The 27,701-nt window shown below is 45.3% G+C and overlaps 1 protein-coding gene across 1 annotated transcript; it reads left to right on the forward strand.

The window, feature by feature from the left end:
* The first annotated feature begins 10,243 nt into the window (after positions 1-10,243).
* Positions 10,244-26,469, forward strand: LOC117355037 (gastrula zinc finger protein XlCGF58.1-like). Its single transcript, XM_033932982.1, has 4 exons — positions 10,244-10,353; positions 14,032-14,158; positions 21,901-23,598; positions 25,442-26,469. The coding sequence occupies exons 1-4, from the start codon at positions 10,342-10,344 to the stop codon at positions 25,834-25,836; spliced, it is 2,232 nt and encodes a 743-aa protein (XP_033788873.1). The 5' UTR covers positions 10,244-10,341; the 3' UTR covers positions 25,837-26,469.
* Positions 26,470-27,701: the final 1,232 nt, after the last annotated feature.

Genomic DNA, 27,701 nt, shown 5'->3' on the forward strand with positions numbered 1-27,701 from the left:
TCTCAATCAGGATTTAGATCTTACCACAGCACGGAAACACTTCTAGCAACACTACTGGACATAGCCCGACAATACCTCAGTAAAGGACACAGGATCCTAATTATCCAACTAGATCTTTCCGCCGCCTTCGATCTAGTTGATCATACCATACTACTCCAGATACTTGATGCAATAGGGATCTCAGGGGTGGTTTACAACTGGTTCCAAGGATTCCTTAAAACAAGAACGTACAGAGTTAAGATAAACGATACAAAATCTAACCCGTGGTCAAATCCATGCGGAGTCCCGCAGGGATCTCCACTTTCACCCATTCTATTCAATCTCTACATCTCCTCCCTTGGTACCACTCTAGACAACCAAAATGTAACATCATTCAGCTACGCAGACGACATAACTATTCTCCTCCCCTTCGAAACCCAAAACCACACCTCAACAGGACACCTGGAAACAATACTGGACGAAGTAGAAAAATGGATGACAAACCACAAATTAAAACTAAACTCGGACAAAACCAAATTCTTAATGCTTGAAACGGACAAAAACCCATCCATAACAGACCTGGAAATTAAAGCAATCAAATACCCAATCCAAACCTCCCTCAAAATCCTGGGAGTGCTGATAGACAGATGCTGCACTATGCAGACTCAAATCAACAAAACTACCCAAAAAGCATTCTTCACAATGCGCAACTTAAGAAAAATAAGGAAATTCTTTGACAAAGAACACTACAGGATCATTGTACAATCCCTGGTAGTCTTGTGGACTACTGCAATATCCTATATCTACCATGCCCTACAAACATGATCAAAAAACTACAGACCGTTCAGAACACAGCTCTCAGACTAATCTACTCCCTCGGAAAATATGACCACATCATCAACGCCTACCTAGACTCACATTGGCTACCAATTAGAGCCAGAATTCAATTCAAACTATACTGTCTAATCTTCAAAGTATTCAACGGTACAGCACCTGCCTATCTAAACGATCGCCTAAACCGTAACCTTCCACCCAGAATAAGAAGAACACTGACACCATTCTCATACCCACCACTCAATGACACTCATCGTAAAAAGCTTTATGATAACCTCATAGCAACGCATGCAGCAAAACTCGAACCCTCCATCACCAGATTGTTAACCTCAACATCTGACTTCAAAGCATTCCGTAAAGAAATCAAAACACTGCTCTTCAAAAAGTATATGCAATCTACCTAATCTCCCTCTCCTCTTCCACTTACACCGACCAGGTTTTGCTCACTCCCTGGCACCATACCCTCAATCGACCAAAAATATATAAAAAAAAAAAATACCTGGAACCTAATTCATCCTACCGAAACCGATTACCTACCAACGTATGGAAACAGACTATTTGATATGTAAAGTAATGTAACCTGATTTATCTTCCAATGTTATTATGTCTACACACTCATTCTGTTATTAAATCTATACCCTCAATCTGAATTCTCCAACGTCATGTACCCTCCTGGAAATGTCCAGCTCTCTTCTTATGTAATCCGCTTTGAACCGCAAGGTACAAGCGGAATAAAAATCACTAATGTAATGTAATGTAATGTAACCTCCTCTGGGAGAGCATTCCAGGTGTCCACCACTCGTTGCGTGAAGCAGAACTTCCTGATATTTGTCTCCTCTTAGCTTCAGTCCATGTCCTCTTGTCCATGTCACATTGGTCATTGTAAATAACTTTCTTTCCTGCTCTATTTTGTCAATTCCTTTCAGTATTTTGAAAGTCTCGATCATATCCCCTCGCAGTCTCCTCTTTTCAAGGGAGAACAATCCCAGTCTCTTAAGTCGTTCCTCGTATTCCAAGTTCTCCATACCTTTTATTAGTTTCATTGCTCGTCTCTGCACCCTCTCCAGCAGTTTTATATCCTTCTTTAGGTTGGGAGACCAATGTTGGACACAGTATTCCAAGTGTGGTCTGACCATCTTAAATAATAAAATGCTAGCCGTGCATGCGCATTTGCACTGCGTGTTCCCTGAGACCTAATCTGTCGCGATGTGCTCGCAGCAAGAGTGCGCATGCGCGCTTACCACGCATCGGAAATTACCTGTCAAACTTTTTTTTTAAGCTCAAAGCCGCCCCCGTGGCTACTCTCTTGAACCGCACCAGGCGGGGATCGAGAGAAGAGCCGCGGTGTTGGCTCTGAATTAAAAAATAAACTTTGTCATCCGGAGCTATTGGAAGAAACATGGTAATAATACTAGCCCTGAATGAAGCTTCCTACACTCCTACCATCCCCACTGATTGCCCCTTCTCCTTCTGCCCAAGAAAGCACGGGTTAGTAGTGGCTGTGGCCGACTCAGGATCATGGGAGGATGCGCCGTGCAAAGTGCTGCACAGGTACTGGAGGGGGAGAGACATATCGCTTCTGCACATACCGGTACAAACCTCCCTCCAGTGTTGGCAGCCGCAGCACGTTAAACAGGCTGCTTCGCGACTTTCTCCTGCAGTTAAGTCCCTCTGCCGTGTCACTAATGATGTCATCAATGACGCGACAGAGAGACTCAACGGCAGAAGAAACCGCGAAGCAGCCTGTTTAGCGTGCTGCGGCTGCCAACGCTGGAGAGGTTTGTTATTAAAGTCATCTCACTAGGAGGGTCGCAGAGTCCGCGGGGGTTGGGCTGGGAGGGGAGAGAAGCGTCTGCCTCGGGTGCTTCAGGCAGCAGCAGCGTTTACAATTTGCTGCCGTTCCCGGCTTCAGGCCTTCCTCTCTGGCCGGTCCTGCCTACTTCCTCTTTTCATGAAGACAGGACTGGCCAGAGAGGAAGACCTGAAGCCAGCAACAGCAATGAATTGTGAATGCTGCTGCTGCCCGATGAAGTAGGTCAAGGAGGAAAGTGAGCAGAGGGGGAGAGAATGGCTTGGAGGGAAGAAGAGATGGCAGGGCATGGAGGGAAGGAGGAAGGTATGCCAGACCAAGGGAAAAGGAAGGAGGAGATGGAGGAGAGAGGCCATATGGGACAGAGAGAGAGAGGGCAGACACTGGATGGAAAGAGAAGAGAGGGCAGTGAATGGAAGGGGCAAGACAGAGGGTGAACAGTAGATGGAAGGGGTAAAGAGAGGGAGACAGACACTGAATGGAAGTGTGGAGGACAGGGGGAGCAGACGTTGGAAGGAAGTGGGGAGGAGAAAGAAAAAAGGGCACATGCAGGATTGAGGGAAGAGGATAGAGTTAGAAATAAAGATAGACAGACAGGGGGCCAGGGAAAGACACAGACAGAAAGAATGACAGCGTCCAAGGAGAGAGAGAGAAATAAAAAACAAAAACAGACAGATAGACAGACATCTATTCTAGCACTCGTTAATGTAACGGGCTCTGACCCTACCATCCAAACCTCCCTTTCAAAAATCTTGCCACTTTCCTTAGTCGCTTGCTGCACCCCCCCCACCTTCCCTTCTCACGATCTCAAAAAAAAAAAAAAGACAAACGGGAATGCTGATGTAGCTGCTGCATAGGGAAGGGGGGGAAATAAAATGCTGCACAAGGAAGTGGGGTGGAAGGGAAATGCTGCGTACCCACTGCACAGGAAAGTGGAGGGGGAAAATAAATGCTGCTGCATAGGGGGCAGGGAGAAAGAAAGACAGATAGAAAGAAAGACAAATAGTGGGAGGGAGGGATAAAAAAAGAAAAGAAGAAAAAACAGGCGCTGAGAGACATAAAAATAATGAAAAACAGCGGCAGAGAGAGACAGAAATAAAGAAAGACAAAGAGACATATATTCTAGCACCCGTTAATATAACGGGCTTAAAGACTAGTTGCTCTATAAAGCGGCATAACTTTCTCCGATCTACTCGTGATTCCCTTCTTTATCATGCCTAACATTCTATTTGCTTTCTTTGCCGCCGCCGCACCTTGTGCCGACGGCTTCAGGGTCCTATCTATCAGTACACCCAGGTCCTTTTCCTGTTCACTCTTATCCAGAGTTGCACCTGACTTTCTATACTCGTGTTCCTTGTTTCTGCCTAAATGCATTACTTTGCACTTTTCCACATTAAACTTCATCTGCCATTTCTCTAACTGACATAAGTCACTCTGGAGTTCCTCGCTATCCTTCTGTGATCTGATTGCCCGGTATAGCTTTGTGTCATCTGTAAACTTGATGATCTCACTGGATGTTCCTTCTTCTAGGTCATCGATGAAAATATTAAATAAGATGGGCCCAAGTACCGAGCCCACTAGTCACTTTCTCCCAGTCTAAGAATTTTCTATTTATGCCCACTCTATGCTTTCTGTTTTCCAGCCATTTGCCTATCCATCTTAGTATATCTCCCTCTATTCCATGGCTTTGTAGTTTCCTGAGAAGCCTTTCATTTGGAACCTTGTTGAACGCTTTTTGGAAGTCCAAGTATATGTCCACCGGTTCTCCACTATCAATTTGTTTGTTCACAGTCTCAAAAAATTGAAGTAAATTCATCAAACATGATTTCCCTTTCCTGAAGCCATGTTGACTGGCTCTCATCAGGTCGTGTGTATCCAAGTGCCAGACTATGCTATCTTTAATCAGTGCTTCAACCATCTTTCCAGGGACAGACGTAAGACTCACAGATCTGTAGTTGCCCGGTTCTCCTCTTGATCCTTTTTTGAACATTGGCGTGACGTTTGCTATCTTCCAATCGCCCAGTATCTGTCCAGTTCTAATTGACAGGTTGGCAAGTTTTTGCAATAGTTCTCCGATCAGTGGCATACCTAGGGTATGTGGCACCCGGGGCCATAATTTTTTGACCTCCCCCTCATGTAAAAAAATATTTTTTGTAATAACCATGAAACTGAATAAATGGTTAGAATAGAAACAGGCAGTGAAAATTTTCTTTTATTGAACCTCATATATGTAACCATTATTCCAAACATACCATAACATAACATAAATTATGTCTGAATTGTCATGACATCAGAAGTACATATGGAGTAGTTGCAGGTGATGCTTGGGACAGTTCTGATTGTGTTAGTTCGGTTTTATGTGTTTTTTGAATAGAAGGGTTTTTATTGCTTTTTGAAGGTTTTGCAGTCTGTGGTTGATATCAATTGGTTGTAGAGTTGGGGGTCGAGTGTTGCAGCTCGAATGGCTAGGAGGTTGTCGAACTTTTTTTTTTCTTTGACGTTTTTGGTTGGAGGGTGTGTGAATGGTGCGTGAGTTCTCCTATGTCTGTTTGAAGTGGATTGAATTATTTAGCTGAAGAAATTAGTTACCCCCTCATCCCACACACATTAATTCTCTTCCATTTTTGTTCCCATTATAAAAAACACTGATAAGTTCCCAGAAAAAAAATACATTAAAATAAGAAGTGAAAACAAAGGCCTCTACAGATGGAACATAACATAAGAATAGCCTAACTGGGTCAGACCAATGGTCCATCATGCCCAGTAGCCCATTCTCATGGTAGCCAATCCAGGACACTAATACCTGGTCAAAACCCAAAGAGTAGCAACATTCCATGCTACTGATCCAGGGCAAGCAGACACTTCCCCCATGTCTTAATAACAGATTATGGACTTTTCCTCCAGGAATTTGTCCAAACCTTTCTTAAAACCAGCTATGCTATCTGCTTTTACCATAACTTCTGGCCACTTCATTTTTAAGCTGAGATCTTTCCTTCCAAACAGAGACTTTGCTAGATGTCAAATACAGCACAAAGTAACTTCACACGGACTTAGCTGTGCAGGAAATGTGAATCTCCTCATACACCCACCATATAGTGCAAAAATGTGTAAAGGTCTGGTTTTTCTTTCGATCACTACATAGACTAATGCCACACAAGCAGTGCTGTTGCAAACATATTCTGTAGGTCAGTGCTAAGGTTAACAAAGTTTCCTTCTTTGGACCAGAAGGAGATACTGACAAACTACTGGAAGAGATCCCAAACCACTACCCAGGGACAACACCCAAAGACCCACTCAGTTTGTGAACCAGTTGAATGGAGTGGACTAACTGGGGGGTGGAAATGGGCCCGGAGTTTGCTCAGCAGAATTTCCCAGATCACCTCTTCCTCTCAACACATTGACACGCTGCCACCACCACCACTAGAAACACCTCACCGGGTAGGCCAGCAATGTTATAAACTTTATAAAACACATTATTATATTTTCTTATAAAGCACATATTTTAACTGAACTTTCTGACATCCTCAGCCTTGCCATTCACAAAAATAGACGGAAGAAAAGTTCCCATTTCCTGCTGTCTCATGTCCCCGGCCTATACAATATTTTTCTTCTGCAGAGTGCAGACCCTTCAAAAATCTGACCAAATCCTCATTTCACTTGCATTATAAAGTACTGAGGATGCCATCTCTCCCCAATCCCAGGTCCTAAAGTCTTAAGACAGTAGCGCAAACTAGTGCTGCCAGATTCAGGAAAAAAAATTTCGATTCGATTCAGCCTATTGAATTGGTTTATCGATTCGATTTTCCTGCACAATTAGATGTTTTTTTCAAACATCCTGGTGGGTTTATTTTATAGCTTTTTCACCCCCCTTTGGCTTCTCCTAACCACACTGGCGCTGTGGTGTAAATAAAATAAAGAAACATAAAGGACTTTTCCTCTCTCTGTTAAGGTCTAGTGAAGGAGAAGAGGAGCAGGGGTGGGCGAGGTGTTATTGTGGGATGAGGGGATAATTAAGGGTCGTGTTTGCTGAATAGGTAAGGGTCGTGTTTACCTATTCAGCAAACACGACCCTTAATTATCCCCTCATCCCACAATAACACCTCGCCCACCCCTGCTCCTCTCCTCCTTCACTAGACCTTCCCTTTTTTCCCTACTCTCTACATCCTTTGTCTAGTTCAATCAAAGCTGCAATTTCTGATAAATTGTTGTAAATCTACCCTTCATTGCAGACTGTTGTAAATTGTTGTAAATCTGCTTGTCAATGCAGATCATTTTCTAATTGATGTAAACCACCTAGAACTCGCTGGGTATGGCGGTATATAAGAATAAAATTATTATTATTAAATCCTAGCTCACGTTTGCGGTCTAACACCAGCTCTGGCAGGATACACATTTCAAATCTGACATATTGTAATCACAAAACAGAAAATAAAATTAGTTTTTCTACCTTTTTGTTGTCTGGTTATTTTTCAAATCTTGTTAGTCCCATGCTCTGGTTGTCTTCTGATAACTTGCTTGCCAGGGTCTCCTTCTTTCTTCTTTCTCCGTGCTAACCATCCATCTGTCATCCCCTTCCGTTTCCCTTCCCTCCCCGGATGTCTGGCATCTTTCCTTTTTTTCGTCTCCCTCCACAAATCCACCTTTTCTTAACTACCCTTTCATCCAGCAGCTCTCCCTCCTTCCCCACCACCCCAGGGTCCACCATCTCTCCCTTTCTTTTCCCAACTACCCTCCTAATCAGTATCTCTATCCCCCCTCCACACAATCCCTTGTGTCCAACTTCTCTCCCTTTCTGTTCCTTCCCTCCCTAAAACCCATGTCCATCACCTCTCTCCTCTATTTTCAGACCCATTATTTCTTCCCACTCAAAGTCCGGCATATGCACGTCTCTTTGAACCCCTCCCCCTTCCCTCCGTGTACTTCTACACCAGGGTCCCCCCTCCCCTGAAGGCCTGTCCCCCCTTAAAAGTCTGCATCCCACCCCTGAAGGCCTGTCCCCCCCCTTGAAGGCCTGCCTGCCTGCTCCCCATGAAGGCCTGTCCCCCTCCCCTTGAAGGCCTGCACCCCCCTGAAGGCCTGCACCCCCCCGAAGGCCTGTCCCCCCCCTTGAAAGCCTGCCTGCCTGTTCCCCTCGAAGGCCTGCCCCCCTGAAGGCCTTCCCCCCTTGAAGGCCTGCACCCCCCCTGAAGGCCTGCACCCCCCCAAAGGCCTACCCCCCCCTCGAAGGCCTGCCCCCCTGAAGGCCTGCCCCCACTTGTAGGCCTGCCTGCCTGTTCCCCTTGAAGGCCTGCCCTCCCTGAAGGTCTTTCCTACCTCGAAGGCCTACACCCCCTTCGAAGGCCTGTCCCCCCCTTGAAGGCCTGTGCCCTCCCTTGAAGGCCTGTCCCCCCCCCGAAGGCCTGTACCCCCCGATGGCCTGTCACCCCCCCCCCGAAGGCCTGCCTGTCCCCCTAAAGGCCTGTCTCCCCCCCCTCCACAAGGGTCTGCCTGCCCGCCCCACCCTGAAGGCCTGCTGCCCCCCCTACTACCTCGAAGGTCCGCTCGGCCCACCACCACCACCACAAAGCACTGCTCATTCCCCCGTCCTCTCCCGCTTCATTTCCCTGGGGAAACAGCCTGCAGCAAGATTGCGCGATGCCAGCGATCTTTGCTTGCTTCGGCTGTTTCCTCCACCGCGGTCCCGCCCCCTCCTCTGAAGTCAGAGGAGGGGCAGGACCGTGGTAGAGGAAACAACCGAAGCAGGCAAAGATCGCTGGCATCGCGATCTTGCTGCAGGCTGTTTCCAGACGTGACACCCGGCGCAGGGGGGGGGGGGGAAACGGACCGGACCGGGAGCACCCCCTCAGGGCTTGACACCCGGGGCGGACCGCCCCCCACGCGCCCCCCTTGGTACGCCACTGAAATCTAGCCAAGGTGATGGTCAGAGGAGCAAGCAATCATTCAAAGGTCAGCCAACAGATAAGCAAATACACTTCTCCCTCCGTATTCGCTGTGATAAGGGATTAACAGAACCGCAAATAACTTTTTCATATGTTATTCGCTGTTTTCTATTAAAAATCATTGTGAATATGGTGAAACCGTGAATAACAGGGTGGGAGACCTGGCCTGTTCCTGAAGGAGAGGCAAAACACGGTGAAGAAAGTGCTGGGAATCGGTGATTTTCTCTGTAAACGCTTGGAATCAGCGATTTCTCTATGCGAAGCTGATGTAATTTGGGGGGAGGAGCCAGCAAGCTAAAAACTGTGACTAATCGAAACTGTGAATGCTGAGACTGCGAATATGGAGGGAGAAGTGTACAGCCATCCAAGCAACCGTGCCCACAGTGCGGGCGGCTCAACCGTTACAAGGCAAAGCTGAAGTTAAAAAAACAAAACCCCAAACCTGACACGGGAGCCACCAACATGGAAAAGCTAAAACAATGTGAAGCTCAGGGTAGCCCATGACAGTTAGAAGGGGAGGCAGGAAAGAGATCAAAAATCTGTCCACTTGAGTAGTCTCAGGAAAAGTCACCCAGAAGAAACAGGAAACCAGTTAACAGTCCAGGAGGCATTACTGGGGTGCCGAACTTGTAGAAGGGATAGCCATCTGAGCCACAAAGCAGGTGGCATCTTCGTAAAAGATCTTCAGTTTGGCAGGATACAGGAAGGCAAACTAATCTAATCTAATCCTTAGGTTTGTATACCGCATCATCTCCACGTTCGTAGAGCTCGACGCAGTTTACAGTAGGAGAAATAGGAAGGAACTACAACAGAGGGTTAGAGGTAGAAGTGTGAAGAAAAATTTAGAGGACTTGGATGCCAAGATATAAGAGTTTCCTTGATTCCTAAGTTGGAGGGAGACTTATATTTTTGAGAAAAGCCAGGTTTTCAGATGTTTGCGGTAAAGATCAGCTCGGCGCTGACTAGAAACCCTCGGGGAGTAGTCTTGTTCTCATAGCGAAGGGGCCCCTTCAGGCGAATCGCTCGTAGGATGTCCAACCCACTGGCCCACTCCGGAACCAACTTCGAAAGCTCAATTTGGTTAGATTAAGCACTAAATCTGCCAATAATGAGAGAGGGGTTCGGGAGCTAAAGGCACACACGTCCGCTCTCTAGCTCCTACCGAACTACTCTTAAAAATTTGGTTTTCTTTTTTTACTCTTTCCTTCTTTCTTTATAATTTCACAACTATAAGCTTCATGCTGCTCAGTTATCTCTAATAATTGTGTCAAAATATCCCTCTGCTCGGTCAGCTCAATTGCAATTTGAAAACTTTGCAGGGGACAAAACACAAATATAAAAATGTGCCAGAGGTGGCAGCAGCGGTTTCTGTCTCAGATAAAGAGGGAGTTGGTGCTTCCTCTCTCTGCTCTCATGTGTCAGGAAGAGAGGGAGACCCAGTCAGTATCAGACTCCGCCCCTTCCACTGATTGGTCAAAAGACTCCTGAAGGAGGAGACAGAGGGACAATATGACACCCTATGACACTGATTGGAATGTACATTCCACCTTAGGATTGGTCAGGAACAGAATGCTCCTAGGAAGGCTTAGAAGGGGAGAAGGCTCATGTGGGTGGAGTCAGGAGGAGGCGGTCTTTCAAGTCTCTCTGGCACTGATTGGTCAGATTAGGGGAGGAGTGAAGGGGGGGAGATACAGATCCCTCTTCTTTTTCCTGTCTTTGTCTCTTTTCCCTCCATTAGGAGCCAAGGCTGGAGCTGGTGCTGCGGAGAAGGGCAGGAGGATGGCTGAGCAGGTAGAAGAGGGACTGAGCCTGGCACTACCCCCTGAACTCCCCAGGCTCTTCTTCCTCATTCTCCTCCTGCTTTAGGACAATCTCACTTTCTGCTTCCTGGCACTGCTCCCTCCACTCCCCAGGCTCTTCTTCCTCATTCTCCTCCTGCTTTAGGACAATCTCACTTTCTGTTTCCTGGCACTGCTCCCTCCACTCCCCAGGCTCTTCTTCCTCATTCTCCTCCTGCTTAGGACAATCTCACTTTCTGTTTCCTGGCACTGCTCCCTCCACTCCCCAGGCTCTTCTTCCTCATTCTCCTCCTGCTTTAGGACATTCTCACTTTCTGCTTCCTGGAACTGCTCCCTCCACTCCCCAGGCTCTTCTTCCTCATTCTCCTCCTGCTTTAGGACAATCTCACTTTCTGCTTCCTGGAACTGCTCCCTCCACTCCCCAGGCTCTTCTTCCTCATTCTCCTCCTGCTTTAGGACAATCTCACTTTCTGTTTCCTGGCACTGCTCCCTCCATTCCACAGGCTCTTCTTCCTCATTCTCCTCCTGCTTTAGGACAATCTCACTTTCTGTTTCCTGGCACTGCTCCATCCACTCCCCAGGCTCTTCTTACTCATTCTCCTCCTGCTTTAGGACAATCTCACTTTCTGCTTCCTGACACTGCTCCCTCCATTCCCCAGGCTCTTCTTCCTCATTCTCCTCCTGCTTTAGGACAATCTCACTTTCTGTTTCCTGGCACTGCTCCCTCCATTCCACAGGCTCTTCTTCCTCATTCTCCTCCTGCTTTAGGACAATCTCACTTTCTGTTTCCTGGCACTGCTCCCTCCATTCCACAGGCTCTTCTTCCTCATTCTCCTCCTGCTTTAGGACAATCTCACTTTCTGTTTCCTGGCCCTGCTCCCTCCACTCCCCAGAATCTTCTTCCTCATTCTCCTCCTGCTTTAGGACAATCTCACTTTCTGTTTCCTGGCACTGCTCCCTCCACTCCCCAGGCTCTTCTTCCTCATTCTCCTCCTGCTTTAGGACAATCTCACTTTCTGCTTCCTGGCCCTGCTCCCTCCACTCCCCAGAATCTTCTTCCTCATTCTCGTCCTGCTTTAGGACAATCTCACTTTCTGCTTCCTGGCACTGCTCCCTCCACTCCCCAGGCTCTTCTTCCTCATTCTCCTCCTGCTTTAGGACAATCTCACTTTCTGCTTCCTGACACTGCTCCATCCACTTCCCAGGCTCTTCTTCCTCATTCTCTTCCTGCTTTAGGACAATCTCACTTTCTGCTTCCTTCTCTCCCCAGGCTCTTCTTCTTCATTCTCGTCCTGCTTTAGGACAATCTCACTTTCTGCTTCCTGGCACTGCTCCCTCCACTCCCCAGGCTCTTCTTCCTCATTCTCCTCCTGCTTTAGGACATTCTCACTTTCTGCTTCCTGGCACTGCTCCCTCCACTCCCCAGGCTCTTCTTCCTCATTTTCCTTCCCTCACACAGCAGCTGCTCATTCTGCTTTAAGACAACTCTTATTGTCTGTTTCTTGTCACAAGTGAGTGTGAGGTGTATAATTTTTCTCCTGGGAAAATTCTGCACACCCTGAGTTCAATTCCCAGTGCATCTCCCCCTCACTCTGGGCAAGTCACTTAACCCTCTATTGTCCCAGGTTCAAAAATGTAGATTGGAAGCCCCCTATGGACAGAGAATGTAGGGTCCACTAGAACATGAGGGCATTTGTCTTAGGATCAGAAGGGGTCCTCCAGACCAGTGTTTCTCAACGTGGTCCTGGAATAACCCCTTGCCAGCCAGGTTTTCAGGATATCCGCAATGAATATGCATGAAAGAAATGGAGGCCGTGTATGCAAATTTTTTTCATGCATATTCATTGTGGTTATCCTGAAAACCTGACTGGAAGGGGGGACTCCAGAACCGAGTTAAGAAACACTGCTCCAGACCACCAGGGATTTTCTGAGAGGGCCAGGAAGGGTCTCTTAGACCACCAAGAACCTTTTTTTAAATGGGTGGGGGCAGCACAGGAAGCCTGATCGGGGCAGGGGGTTAGAAGGGGTGTCATTAGATACCCCTTCTCTCAACCAAGCCTTCTAACGCTGCCCCAGGCCAGGTGTTATTTTTTTTCTGTTGATAAATGTGCCTGACAGCTTTCTTTTTTTAGTTTTGCTGCGGATACTAAATGACCAAATTTAAATGCAGTCTGCATTAATGGTTTCAGCACCCACCCTGAAACAATTAGAGCATTGGATGCTGAAGAAGGCCTGGTTTGGCGCAAACTATGCAGAAGCAGTAGCAGAGCGATCAGAGGGTCTTATATACATGCAAACACATTTAAAACTTGAAAAAGTTAGGATGATAAACAAAAGACCAGGAAAAGGGGAATTCACTGTTTGTGTGAGGTGTTAGGTGGGGCAGGACCATGTGGAAATCAGGTGTAGATATACATAATACATACATAGAGGTATTAATGACGCCATCTTGTTTTCTGTCTCTCTCTGTCCTCTCTGCATCTTTGTGCAGTTTCCCGCCTTGATTTCATGGCTCTAATTATTACCAGATCTCTCAGTCTGGCTTTGGAAGATATAGGGTTTCACATTTTTGAATAGAGATAGTTATATGTATCTTATGAATGCAATATACCGTGTTGTGTGTGAAAGGATCCCTATGAATGATGTGTGAGAGAATGATTTGTATTTAATTTCAAATGTTTTACATATATAAGATTTAAGAAACTTTAAGGGAGCCTAAAAGACACTGTTACCATGACAATACCAGTCTTTGAGAGGCCCAGAGCAGGAAAGGTCAGCTACTTTGACCTCCAGCTTAGGAAGGGAGGTACTTGCAGCCCACTTAGGAATGTGTGGCAGTGAAACTCGAAACTGTCAGTTTTCCAAAGCAAGTTTTTCGTCTGTTTAATTTCACTTTTTTGAGAATGACAAAGTGTTCATTGGGTATGTTATAATGTGTTATGCATATTCAGAAATTAATGTAAACAAAAATATGATTTTTAATAATTTGTCTTTGAGTTTGTAAAACTTGTTCCTATGTAAAGGAATTTCTTTATTCAAACCTAAGGACAGCCTCTGTTGGCTGATTGGTTGACAAGTGTGATGTCATACTGCCTTGTGAAAAATATTAAAGTATCGAATCAGGAGAGGTGCAAATTCCACGCGTGATGGGACTCCATCACACGTATGACTTCTGAGACAATGTAAGATTAAAATTAATAAATAATATTGACCTGGTAATATATGTGTGATTGCCTTTATTCCTAAGCACCTAGGAGTGAGTGCTATTCAATGGTGATTGCATCACTGCAGGGTATGTCCAGTGGCTCCGTAAGCCCTGTGGAGAATTGCCCAGACGGTCTTGGTATTGTCTAGGATAAGGCAACAGCAGTTCAGTTATTCACGGTCCATGAAACTGTTCTAGGTATAAGCGACAGAGAGATATGGGATGGGGTTCATTCTAGTTAGAGATTGAGATGGGGGTGGTGGGAAATCCAGTCTGACCTGGGATCAGGCATTTATGATGGGGAATTTTACACAAGGAATTATAGAGAAAGCAGAATTTAAATTTAAAAATACCCCTAACTTACAGTGCCAAAGCAAAGCTATCAGAAGAGTACATCCAGCTGAACTCTAATGCGTTCGGAGTGTTTCCTCGTGTCCCTGAGTGAGTTTCTGGTTTATGTTTCAGAAGCGGGTGACGTTTGAGGACATCACCGTCGCCTTCTCCCAGGAGGAGTGGGAGTATTTAGATGAAGGGCAGAAGGAGCTTCACCGGGAGGTGATGAAGGAGAATTATGAGATCCTGAGGTCTCTAGGTAAGGATTGCATTATCTGCATTTTTCGCAAGCACAGGGCTTAGTTAGTGATTTTCTGTTCCAGTGCTTAGCGGGGTTTAAAAAAAGGTTTGGATACTTTCCTAAAAGAGAAGTACATAGGGCCTTATTGAGATGGCTTGGGGAAATCCTCTGCTTATTCCTATGATATTGGGCATGGAATTTGGATTATAGGATCTCACTAGGTTCTTGGGTCCTGGGTTAGGATAATGTTCTTGATGGATTTTTGGTCTGTCCCAGTATCACAATTCTTATGTTCTTATGAGGTGCAAGGCATCAGAGGCACTATTGGATAGAGTTAAGGGGGGGTTTAGTCGAGTAGTCTGGAAAGCGAAGATGGAGATGGAAGGATAAATAGCTGCCACGGTAATGATGGGAGACAAGACATTTTTAGATTTATTAGGGATAGGAAGACATGCAAAAGTAGGATTGTGGAACCCAAGGGTACAAGGGGGAAATAAGTAGCAGCTGATAAAGAGATAACCGACTTCTTCACTAATATTTTCTGTTCTGGGTTCACAGCTGAAGTGTTTGGGGAGGAAGGTGTACAAACATCTCATGTGACTGGGGCAGGAGTGGCTTGGGTTTGTGAGGGTTCGTTAGAACTAACGGGTGGATACTGCGAGGTACATCCAAGGGTAATGCAGGAATTTGGGGTAGTTCCGGTGATTCTGCTGACTGACCTTCTCACTGCTTCTTTAGAGTCGGGAGTGGGTAATGCAGGAATAGAGCAGGGAGGATGTGGTTTCTCTACACAACAAATGAAAAAACGGCAGCACTAGGGATATACAGGCCGGTAAGTTTGACTTTTTGGTAAGTAACTCAATAGAAACACTTTTACAACAGAGCTTGGGGATTCACTAGAGATGGGTTTGGATAAGGGGAGTGTGGTGAATATGGTGTATTTTGATTTTAGTAATTTTACCATTTTCATAGGCATATCGTACTCAGTGTGTACGATATGGGGGGGGCTCCACTGGGTGGTCTGGGGCAGGAACTAGTTGCTCAGTAAAGTGTCAGTGGGTTGTGAAATGGATAACCAGGACATACAGATGAATAAACTGGACATACTGGCCTCACTTGTGTATGCTGGACACTACAGACATTTTAAACCTATATTTTCACACAGCCAGGCCCAGCCTGTACTTTGCTATCTGTGAACACATGTATCCTTTGAAATGCTAACCCAGCTGGCCTTTGTGCTGCAAAGTTCATAGAAGCATAGAAGATGACGGCAGAAAAGGGCTACAGCCCATCAAGTCTGCCCACTCTGCTTACCCACCCCCTGTCTATGCCCTAATGACCCAATTTCCTTATCTTGACACTCGTAGGGATCCCACATGGGTATCCCATTTATTCTTAAAGTCTGGCACGCTGTCTGCCTCGATCACCTGCACTGGAAGCTTGGTGCAATGATCAACCACTCTCTCTGTGAAGAAATACTTTCTGGTGTCGCCATGAAATTTTCCGCCCCTGAGTTTGAGCAGGTGCCCTCTTGTGGCCGAGGGTCCCTTGAGAAAGAAAATATCATCTTCCACTTCGACACGTCCCGTGAGGTACTTAAATGTTTCGATCATGTCTCCCCTCTCCCTACGTTCCTCAAGAGTGTAGAGCTGCAATTTGTTCAGTCTCTCTTCGTACGAGAGACCCTTGAGCTCCGAGATCATCCTGGTGGCCGTCCGTTGAACCGATTCAATTCTGCGCACATCTTTACTGTAATGTGGCCTCCAGAATTGCACACAGTACTCCAGATGAGGTCTCACCATGGCCCTGTACAACGGCATTATGACTTCAGGCTTTCGGCTGACGAAACTTCTATTGATACAACCCAATATCTGCCTTGCCTTAGATGAAGCCTTCTCCACTTGATTGGCAGTTTTCATGTCTGCACTGATGATTACTCCTAAATCTCGTTCTGCTGAAGTCCTAGTTAAAGTTTCTCCGTTCAAGAAGTACGTCCTGCATGGATTTCCGCTTCCGAGGTGCATGACCTTACATTTCTTAGCATTGAAGCCTAGCTGCCAGGTTGAGGACCAACTTTCCAATGTAAGCAGGTCCTGCGCCATATAATTCTGTAAACTGCATTCACTTACTATATTACATAGTTTGGCGTCATCGGCGAATAGTGTTATTTTACCTTGAAGCCCTTGAGTCAGATCCCCTATGAATATGTTGAAAAGGAGTGGACCCAGGACCGAGCCCTGCGGCACTCCACTGGTCACCTCCGATGTTTTAGAGAGGGTACCATTAACCACCACCCTCTGAAGTCTGCCACTCAGCCAATCATTGACCCATGCAGTTAGTGTCTCTCCTAACCCCATCGATTCCATCTTGCTTAGCAGCCTGCGGTGTGGGTCACTGTCAAAAGCTTACTGAAGTCCAGGTACACGACGTCCAAAGACTCTCCCAAGTCCAACTTTCTTGTTACCCAGTCAAAGAAGCTGATGAGATTGGATTGGCAGGACCTACCCTTGGTGAATCCATGCTGACTGGGATCCCGAAGATTCCCTTCATTCAAGATCGTGTCCAATTTGCTTTTAATTAGTGTTTCCATGAGTTTGCACACTATTGATGTGAGACTCACTGGTCTATAATTCGCAGTCTCTGCCCTGCAACCCTTTTTATGCAGAGGAACGACATTAGCTAATTTCCAGTCCAGGGGAACTTTCCCCTTACTTAGGGAGAAATTGAATAGCTCAGTCAACGGTTTCGCCAGGACATCGCTCAATTCTCTGAGCACTCTTGGGTGCAAATTGTCTGGTCCCATGGCTTTGTTCACCTTGAGTCTTGCCAGTTCACTGTAAACTTCACCTGGTGTGAACTCAAAATTCTGAAACGGGTCTTCTGTGCTTTGTGTTGCCTTCAACTGGGGACCGTGTCCTGGTGCCTCACAGGTGAAAACTGAGCAGAAGTATTCATTCAGTATTTCGGCTTTATCGGAATCTGCTTCCACGTAACTTCCGTCCGGTCTTCTAAGGCGTACTATCCCGCCTGTGTTCCTTTTTCTGTCACTAATATACCTGAAGAAGGATTTGTCCCCCTTTTTAATGTTTTTTGCCAGAATTTCTTCCACTCGAAGTTTTGCCTCCCTAACTGCCATTTGACCGCTGTACACCTGGTCCTATATTCTACTTTTGCCCCTCTTTTCTCCGTGCGCTTGTAGGAGAGAAACGCTTTTTTCTTCTCCTTAATGAGGTGCGAGATCTCTGCGGTGAACCATTGGGGTTTATTGTTTCTTTGTCGTTTATTTACTGATTTTATGAAGCGGCTAGTTGCTTCATGTATGATTGATTTCAGTGTTAACCACTTAGCTTCTACATCATCGGTCTCCGCTTGGTCCTGCAGTGTCTCATGGACGAAATCTCCCATGCGTGCGAAGTCTGTGCCCCGGAAATTGAGTACCTTTGTTTTCGTGTTTGATCTAGGGAAGCCTTTCCTAAGGTTGAACCATACTATGTTGTGGTCGCTGGAGGCTAGCGTATCTCCTACTGAGACCTCTGAGACGCTTTCCCCATTGGTGAGTACCAGGTCGAGGATCGCCTGGGCCCTAGTGGGCTCCGTTACCATTTGTTTGAGACGTGCTCCCTTTATGGAGGTTAAGAGCCTCCTGCTACCGCTGGTTGTCGCTGAAAATGAGTTCCAGTCTGCATCAGGCATATTGAAGTCCCCTAGCAGTACAGCTTCTCCTCGTAGAGTGATATTCTCTATGTCTTCAATTAATTCTGCGTCCATGTCTTCCAGTTGTCTTGGGGGTCTGTATACCACACCTAGATACAGGCATTTTTCTCTGCCTCTTGCCAGGTTTACCCAGAGGGACTCCCCGGTGTACTTGACATCTGTGATCCTGGTGGTTTTGATGTCCTCTTTAATGTATAGAGCTACCCCCCCTCCTAACCTGCCCTCTCTGTCCTGACGAAGTAGATTGTAGCCCGGTATAGCCATATCCCACCCATGTGAGTCCGTGAACCAAGTTTCAGATATTGCCACCACATCTAGGTCGGCATTCCTTATTTCAGCCTCCAATTCTAGAATTTTGTTACCTAAACTGTGTGCATTGACATACATGGCCCTCCATATCTTGTGTTTGCTAAGTCCCTGTGAGGCGTATCCTACCCGAGTCGGTGTGACTCCCAAAGAACTGTTTGCAATGTGGGTACTTACCTTGGACATGGAAGCGGAGTTTCAACTCACCTCATCAGGATAATTCCTTTCTGCACTAATATGTGAATGGGTACCCTCCCCCGACTTACCTAGTTTAAAGCCCTGTGAAGCAGGCGGGCTAGTCGGTGTCCGAAGACGTTCTTACCCCTACTGGTCAGATGGAGTCCGTCTGGTCCCTGAAGTCCTTGTAGCGTTCCCCATGGTTTAGGAATCCGAAGTTCATATCCCGGCACCATCCCTGTAGCCACTCGTTCGTCCTCGGGATACGTTCATCTCTGGCTCTTCCCTTGCCTCTAACTGGGAGGATCGATGAGAAAACCACCTGCGCTCCTGTCCGCTTCAGCCTCTCACCCAGTGCTCCAAAGTCTCTGGTGATGGTCTCCGGTGTGTTCCTGGCAGTGTCGTTGGTTCCTATGTGGACAAGAAGCATAGGAAAGTGGTCTCGGGGCGTGAGTAGTCTATTCAGACTGGCGGTGACATCTCGTATCCTGGCTCCAGGCAGACAGCAGACCTCCCTAGATTGCATATCCGGTCTGCAAATTGGTCCCTCAGTGCCCCTCAGTATGGAATCCCCGATGACTATTACTCTGCGCTTCTTTGGGGGGAGCCGGTCAGTTGTCCCTGGAGATGGAGCTGTGTGTTGGGCCTGCTCCTGTTCCTCATCGGCAGTTCCTTCCTGAAGAATCTGGAATTTGTTCCGCAGGGCGAGTTGAGGGGTTGATGTATAGCTGCCCTGTGTGTAAGAAGAAGGAGAAGATGAAGAGATTAAAAAAGGGGGGTGGAGTCTCCTATGTTTGCCCGTGGAGGAGGTCACCAGCTGCCAGGAGTCAGTGCCGCTAGCCATTTCCTGTATCCCAATTGTTGGTTTCAAAGCTGATGATTTGGGCGTATCGAGGATGGACTTGTCATGGGCCTGCTCGGTGATTTGGGACAGTTCCTGGACGATTCCGTCGATGTAGGCCTCGTCCTCTCGGATGCTTCTCAGGCGTATTACCTCCTCCCTGAGGCTCCTTAGTTCCTGCATGAGATCTCCATCCAGCTGCGCAGCCTCCTCTGTCTGTGTAGAGACTGTAGTGTAGCGCTGGGGGATGGTCTCGGTCTGCACAGAGACCTCTGTCCACCGTCCTGGGTCTTCCTCCTTCTGCACGCAGTCTGTGGTCGCTTCCTGGATCCCCATAGCGACTGGAATACTGGTCTTGATTGTAGACTTCGCGCTTCTTGTCCTCCCTGCCATTGCTGAGTTGTAATTGAGGTCTGCCTGTCAGTAAGGAAGAGAATTAGGAAAATTAGAAAAATCTGTCTGTGAGCAGGTGTGAGATTTTGAAAGTAAGGGTGTCTGAGAGTTGGAAGATTGGGGTATCTAGTTCCTGTCTCCATTCCCTGCTGGGAGGATATTTCTCCAAGGTTCTGCTGAACTGTTATCAGTGCTGTATGACTTCATATGCCAGGCACCCTGGAAAGCCATAAAACATTTATAATGAGCAAGGATCCCTGCAGGATGATGTGGGTGTAGAGAGATGAGAGAACTTGGTACCAAAACATTTGCTGAACCGACAAGCACAGCTGGGTTGTTGAAAGGTTACCCTGGCCAACTTTCAGCATTCAAGGACGCCATCCTGAAGATGCACAGAATTGTAAAACCACAAATTAGCATCTGCAAGGTGATAAGGATCTCAGAGCTGGAGGAAGAAAGTTCATGAAGAATTCTCTGTTTCTGCAAGGGCCCCCCTTCTGGGGGGGGGGGGGGGAAGTGAGAGAGGCATGGACTGAGGGGAGGAATAGTTAGGTATACATTTTTGTACCAATAGGGAATTACATGACCAGAATTCGGGGATGTGCCGCTTTTTGGAACGAAGGAAAAATTTCTCTGTATAAAAAACATGTGCATCATAGGTAGAGCCAGAGAGATTTGCTTACTTATGCTGCGGGGAACTGCTAGCCCCCTGCTAAGCATATGAGTGTTAGTTCTGCTCTCCATTGCATATTCTGAACTGACAATATATTTTCTTTCTACTACGCCTTTGCTACTGCAATTTTGTAAGTTTTTATACTAATAATAAACAAATATTGTCTGTTTTTAGAACATACAATGCTGTCTCGTAGTCATTCCAATGAGGTAAAATAAGTGGCATTACTTCAGTTGTGGTCCCAGGAGATGGCTATGCCAAGGGGGGATCTTATCGGTAGTGTGTTTGAAGATTTGTTATTGGGCTTGTTCTTTTCACAATTTTGTAAGTGGGATTGTTGTAGGGTTGTAAGGAAGATTTGCCTTTTTGTGGAGGAGGCCAAAGCAGTAATGGACCAGACAGTCCTGATGGGCTTAAGTTTGGAGAATGGCTTCATATTGTGCATGCTCAGAAATGCCAGGTCATGCATTTGAGTTGCCAAACCACAAGGGCATGGTGCGATTATCGGGTGAAGACCTTGGTGTCCGAATGAGAAGTGGGGGTTTAGTGTGATTGAATGTGATGAGCTTCAGGAGGCAACCAGGTTGTAACAGTGCTAGCAAAAGCTAGACAGATGTTTGGGTGCATGGGGATCAGTATGGCCAGCAGGACAATGGAAGTTTGCTGCCCCTCTCTAAAAATTTTGTGAATTTTGTGTACATTTAAGTTCAGTTCAAAGGAAAGCTACTACAAGGGTTGATGGTCTATGTCCTATAGGCATATGGGAACTGAGTTCATGACCTCCATCTGTTTACTTTGAGGACGGGCATGAGAAGGGAGATAATAGTGATGTTTAAATACCTATGTGGCCTAACTGTTCATGAGATGACTCCCCTTTTATTAGACAGCAAATCCAGAGTAAGAGGGCAGGGGATGCAGTGCAGCAGTGCTTGTTCCAGAAGGTGAGGTAGATGCATGAAATAGTTTCTGAATTGGGGAAGGCATTGGATAGGCACCTGGACTCTCTGGGAGAGAGGAGGAGTTCATTGTTGCTGTGGAGGGGTTTACTGGCTGGACATTTTGGTCTTTATCTGCCCTTAGGCTTTGCTTGTGTCCTCAGACTGGCTTACGAGGAACTGCAAGGCGCTGGCTAGGTGCTGGGAGCCAAACTGCTTTGTTTGACTCATTTTCTGCATATCTTTTCTTTTTTTCCTTTTGATGAATATCTTTATCCTTTACTGTTCTTGAAGAATTGTATGAAAAATTTGATAAATAAAAAGAAAATATATATATATATAGAGGGGTTCAAAAAAGGTTAGAACAAGTTTCTGGAGGAAAAGTCCATAAAAAGATTTTTAGTCAGGTAGACTTTATGGATCTGCCTGGCACTTGTGACCAGAGGGGCCAGGTTGGACACAGGATGCTGGACTTGATGGAGCTTGGGCTGGACTCAGCATGGATTTTCTTATACCTATGTGGAAAGACCAAAAAAGCACTTTTAAATATTGACTTAAATATGATCACACACTCTTATTTGCATCTCTGGTACTGATCAGCTTGGAAATGTTGTTTTCTGAGCAGTGAGTGGGTGGTAAATTTACAAAGGGGTTTTGTATTACTGAACTTGTTCAAAGGTTTTACTCCTACAATAATATACAATGCTATTTTTTGATTTAGAAAAAGATGACCCTAAAAATAATCCCTGGAAGCTCAGTGAGAAGCCTGAAGGAGTAAAGATGTTATCAGAAGGAGAGAAAGAGAACTGGGGAGAGAAGGAAAAACATCAAAATCAAAAGTATTCACCAGGAGAGTCAGCTCTGCTCAAGATCACACAGACAGAGGAACACCAGACGGACCAGATGAGAGATCAAAGATGTCCTTGTGATATATGTGAGATATTCCTCAGCGATTGTTCAATTCTGAAACCACATCAGAGATCTGATACTGAAGAGAGATCATCTACATGTACGGACTGTGGGGAAACCTCCAGTCAAAAGGGAGAACAGAAAACCTGCTTAAAAGAGACACGTTTTACATGTTCTGAGTGTGGGAAAAGTTTCAATAGGAAGAAAGAGCTAATGCAACACAGGAAAACTAATAAAGGAACTAGAATGTGTACAAGTATCGAATATGGGGAAAACCTTTTCAATAAAGGAAACATGACAAAATACCAGAAAAACAATTCAGACAAGAGAATATCTTCATATCCTGGTTGTAAAAAAAATATAAACCAGGATAAGAATTTCACAAGAAAAAACAAATTTCACCCAGGAGAAAGATCAGTTTTAAATACTGAATGTGAGAAAAGCTTCAGTGATGGGGAACCATTCACAGATCATAAAAAGGCTGAAACTGGTGAGGAATCAGCCACTTCTACTAAATCAGAAGAAATATTTTGCAAGATGGCAAATATCCCAGAATATCAGGAAAGTGAGAAAGATGAAAGGTTATTTACTGGTGCTGACCGTGGTAAATTCACTTGCTGGAAAGGAAACCACAGAATGAAGAAGAAAATCCTCAGAGGAATGAAGTCATTTTCATGTAGTGAGTGTGGTAAAAGCTTTACTCATAAGGGAAGCCTGACAAGACACCAGAGTATCCACACTGGAGTGAAACCATTTACATGTTCTGAGTGTGGTAAAGGCTTTCGTGATAAGACAACACTGACAATACACCAGAGAATTCACACTGGAGTGAAACGATTTTCATGTAGTGAGTGTGGCAAAAGCTTTACTCATAAAGGAAGCATGACAAGACACCAGAATATCCACACTGGAGAGAAACGATTTACATGTACTGAGTGTGGTAAAAGCTTTCGTGAGAAGAGAACTCTCACAGAACACCACAGAATTCACACTGGAGTGAAACCATTTACATGTACTGAGTGTGGTAAAAGTTTTTCTGATAAGCGAACACTCACAGCACACCACATAATTCACACTGGAGTGAATCCATTTACATGTACTGAGTGTGGTAGAAGCTTTTGTGAGAAAAGAAAACTCACACAACACCACAGAATTCATATTGGAGTGAAGCGATTTACATGTTCTGAGTGTGGTAAAAGCTTTTGTGGTAAGCAAACACTCACAGCACACCACAGAATTCACACTGGAGTGAAACCATTTACATGTACTGAGTGTGGTAAAAGCTTCAGAAACAAGTCACATCTAAAAAGTCACTTGACAATCCACACAGTAGTGAAATCATTTTCATGCGCTGAGTGTGGCAAAAGCTTTCGTTGGAAGAGAAACCTGACAAGTCACCAGAGTATCCACACTAAAATAAAACCATTTACATGTACTGAGTGTGGTAAAAGCTTCAGAAGTAAGTCATATCTCAGAATTCATCTGAGAATTCATACAGAAATGAAGCCTTAAACTAAACTACTGTATTTCCCCCTTCTCTCTCTCTGCTTCTCTCCCTGTATTTAATTCTCTCCAAAAACTAAATCCAATCACTAAACCTGTTGTACCACTTATATGTCTAGTTGCTCCCCACTGTGTATGTTCATTTGTAAACCGTTCTGAGCTATTGGGAGGACGGGATAAAAATCTAAATAAATAAATAAATAAAAATAAATAAATAAATGTACTGAGTGTGGTAAAAGCTTCAGAAGCAAGGCACATCTAAAAAGTCACCTGAAAATCCACACTGGAATGAAATAATTTACATGTACTGAGTGTGGTAAAAGATTTTGGGATAAGCAAACACTCACAGCACACCAGAGAATTCACACTGGAGAGAAACAATTTACATGTACTGAGTGTGGTAAAAGCTTCAGAAGCAAGGCACATCTAAAAAGTCACCTGACAATCCACACTGGAAAACAATGGACAACTGAAGGCGAGCCAACATGGCTTCTGCAAGGGAAGGTCATGCCTCACGAACTTGCTGTACTTCTTTGAGGGAATAAACAGCCAGATGGATAAGGGGGAATCCATAGACATCATTTACCTTGACTTCCAAAAAGCCTTCGACAAGGTACCTCACGAACGGCTACTTAAAAAGCTGTGGTACCACGGGGTGCAAGGGGATATCTACCGATGGATCAAACACTGGTTGGCAGGCAGGAAGCAGAGGGTTGGAGTAAAAGGCCAATACTCAGACTGGCAATGGGTCACGAGCGGAGTTCCACAGGGGTCGGTGCTGGGACCTCTACTGTTCAATATATTTATTAACGATCTGGAGGCAGGGACAAAATGTGAGGTTATCAAATTTGCTGATGACACCAAACTCTGCAGCAGGGTTAGAAACACAGAAGACTGCGAAGACCTGCAAAGGGACCTAACGAAACTGGAAGACTGGGCAAAAAAGTGGCAAATGAGTTTTAACGTAGAGAAATGCAAGGTCATGCATGTAGGGAAAAAGAACCCGATGTTCAGCTACAAAATGGGGGGAACACTGCTAGGGGTGAGTAACCTTGAAAGGGACCTGGGGGTGATGATCGACACATCACTGAAACCATCGGCGCAATGTGCGACAGCCTCAAAGAAAGCAAACAGAATGCTGGGCATCATCAAAAAAGGTATTACAACCAGGACGAAGGAAGTCATCATGCCGCTGTATCGCGCAATGGTGCGCCCGCACCTGGAGTACTGTGTTCAATACTGGTCACCGTACCTCAAGAAGGACATGGCGATACTCGAGGGAGTGCAGAGGAGGGCAACTAAACTAATAAATGGTATGGAAAATTTTTCATACGCTGACAGGTTAAAAATGCTGGGGCTGTTCTCCCTGGAGAAGAGGAGACTTAGAGGGGACTTGATAGAGACCTTCAAAATCCTTAAGGGCATAGAGAAAGTGAATAAGGACAGATTTTTCAAATTGTGGGGAGCCACAAACACTAGGGGTCACTCGGAGAAATTGAAAGGGGACAGGTTTAGAACAAATGCTAGGAAGTTCTTTTTTACCCAGAGGGTGGTGGACACATGGAACGCGCTTCCGGAGAATGTGATAGGCCAGAACTCTGTACAGGGGTTCAAGGAGGGTTTGGATAGGTTCCTGGAGGATAAGGGGATAGAGGGGTACAGATATAACTTGAGGTAGGTTATAGAAGTAGGCAGAAACCACTTCACAGGTCGTGGACCTGATGGGCCGCCGCGGGAGCGGACCACTGGGCGAGATGGACCTCGGTCTGACCCAGTGGAGGCAACTTCTTATGTTCTTATGAATGAAATCATTTACATGTACTGAGTGTGGTAAAAGTTTTTGGGATAAGCAAACACTCACAGCACACCAGAAATTCACACTGGAGAGAAACTATTTACATGTACTGAGTGTGGTAAAAGATTTCGTGATAAGAGAAAACTCACAGAACACCAGAGAATTCACACTGGAGAGAAACTATTTCCATGTTCTGAGTGTGGTAAAAGATTTCGTGATAAGAGAAAACTCACAGAACACCAGAGAATTCACACTGGAGAGAAACTATTTCCATGTTCTGAGTGTGGTAAAAGCTTTTGTGATAAGCGAACACTCACAGAACACCAGAGAATTCACACTGGAGAGAAACCATTTACATGTACTGAGTGTGGTAAAAGTTTTCATCATAAGACAAACCTCACAGGACACCAGAGAATTCACACTGGAGAGAATCCATTTTCATATTCTTAGTGTGATAAATATTTTAGTGAAAAGGGAATATTGCCAGTAAACCAGATAACCCAGACAGGAGTGAGATCAAGATGCTGGAAAGAGTTTACTTCTATTACCACAAAAGAGGTCTCTTTCATATTGAGGAAACATAGAAACATAATGGCAGATAAAGGCCAAATGGCCCATCCAGTCTGTCCCTCCACAGTAACAATTCCATCTTCCTGTCTCTAAGAGATCCCATGTGTCTATTGCACACCTTCTTGAATTCAGACACAATGTCTGTCTCTACCACTTCTTCCGAGAGACTGTTCCACGCATCTAACACCCTTTCTGTAAAAAAGTTTTTTCTTAGATTACCCCTGAGTCTATCACCGCTTTATCCTATGCCCTCTCATTCCAGAGATTCCTTTCAAATGAAAGAGACTCGCCTCATGTGCATTGTTTTCTCTTACTCTTTTGGGTTAACTTTGTGAACCGGATTGAGTCCCTTTTGGGAAAGACCCAATATATAAAGCTAAAGACTGGATTGGATTAAACATCTCTATCATATCTCCTCTGTCCCGCCTTTCCTCCAAAGTATACAGAATGAGATCTTTAAGTCTGTCCCCATAGGCCTTATCACGAAGACCACACACCATTTTAGTAGCCTTCCTCTGGACCAACTCCATCCTTTTTATATCTTTTTGAAGGTGCGGCCTCCAGAATTGTACACAATATTCTAAATGAGGTCTCACCAAAGTCTTATACAGGTGCATCAGTTCCTCCTTTTTCCTACTGGACATACCTCTCCCTATGCAACCTAGCATCCTTCTAGCTTTCGTCATCATCTTTTCAACCTGTTTGGCCACCTTAAGATCATCACCTACAATCACACCCAAGTCCTGCTCTTTACTCTGATCGTTCAGATGATGGTCTTACCTCAACTGGACTATTACAACTCCGCCTATCTTGGCATCAACACCACTCTTATCCACAAACAGTAGCTGATCCAGAACACAGTCGTTAGACTGATCTACATATTATAGAAATGTGATTCAATCACAACCTTCATCAGGTAACTACTCTGGCTCCCAATATCATCCCGAATAATTGTCAAAACGTCATGTATCCTACACCAGAATCTGTACGGAAACTCAACAGCCCCTCTCATCCAACTATTCTCCACTGTTTGGTTGACATCAAGAAGAATCCTTAACTAAACCTGCCATCCACAAAATACCTCCACTACAAGCAAATTTTCCACTCTATGCTAACTTATCTGGGTGTAAAAACCTGGAATGACCTCCCAGAAGCAATCAGCAAAGAGACAAACTACACCGCATTGAGGAAAATCCTAAAGACCCACCTCTTTGACATTTAACCCTTTCAGCTTCTGTATACTTCTAGGCCCCTCCCCTTGCTTCTCCATGTCCCCTCTACTTCCCCATGTCCTCTTTGATCTGTCACCTTGACCTTGTATAGGTTTGTGCGACTCACAGATGGAAGATTAGATTAGATAATTTCTTTACACATAAACTGTACCATTCATTCGGGTTTTTGTAGCCTAAATGCATAAGTTTGTATTTCATAACATTAAATTTTAGCTGCCAAATTTCAGACCATTCTTCAAGCTTCACCAGGTGTTTCTTCATGTTATTCACACCATCTGGGGTGTCTACTCTATTTTAGATTTTTGTATCATCTGCAAAGAGGCTAATCTTACCTGACAGTCCTTCAGCAATATCATTTATCAAAATGTTAAAAAGAATAGACCCAAGAACAGAACCTTGAGGCCCACCACTGGTAACATCCCTTTCCTCAGAGCCATCTCCATTGATCACTACCCTCTGTCACCTTCCACTCAACCAGTTCCTGACCCAGCCCATCACTTTGGGACCCATCCC

This window comes from Geotrypetes seraphini, chromosome 2 (genome assembly GCF_902459505.1).
Source record: "Geotrypetes seraphini chromosome 2, aGeoSer1.1, whole genome shotgun sequence".
Taxonomy (NCBI): Eukaryota; Metazoa; Chordata; class Amphibia; order Gymnophiona; family Dermophiidae; genus Geotrypetes; species Geotrypetes seraphini.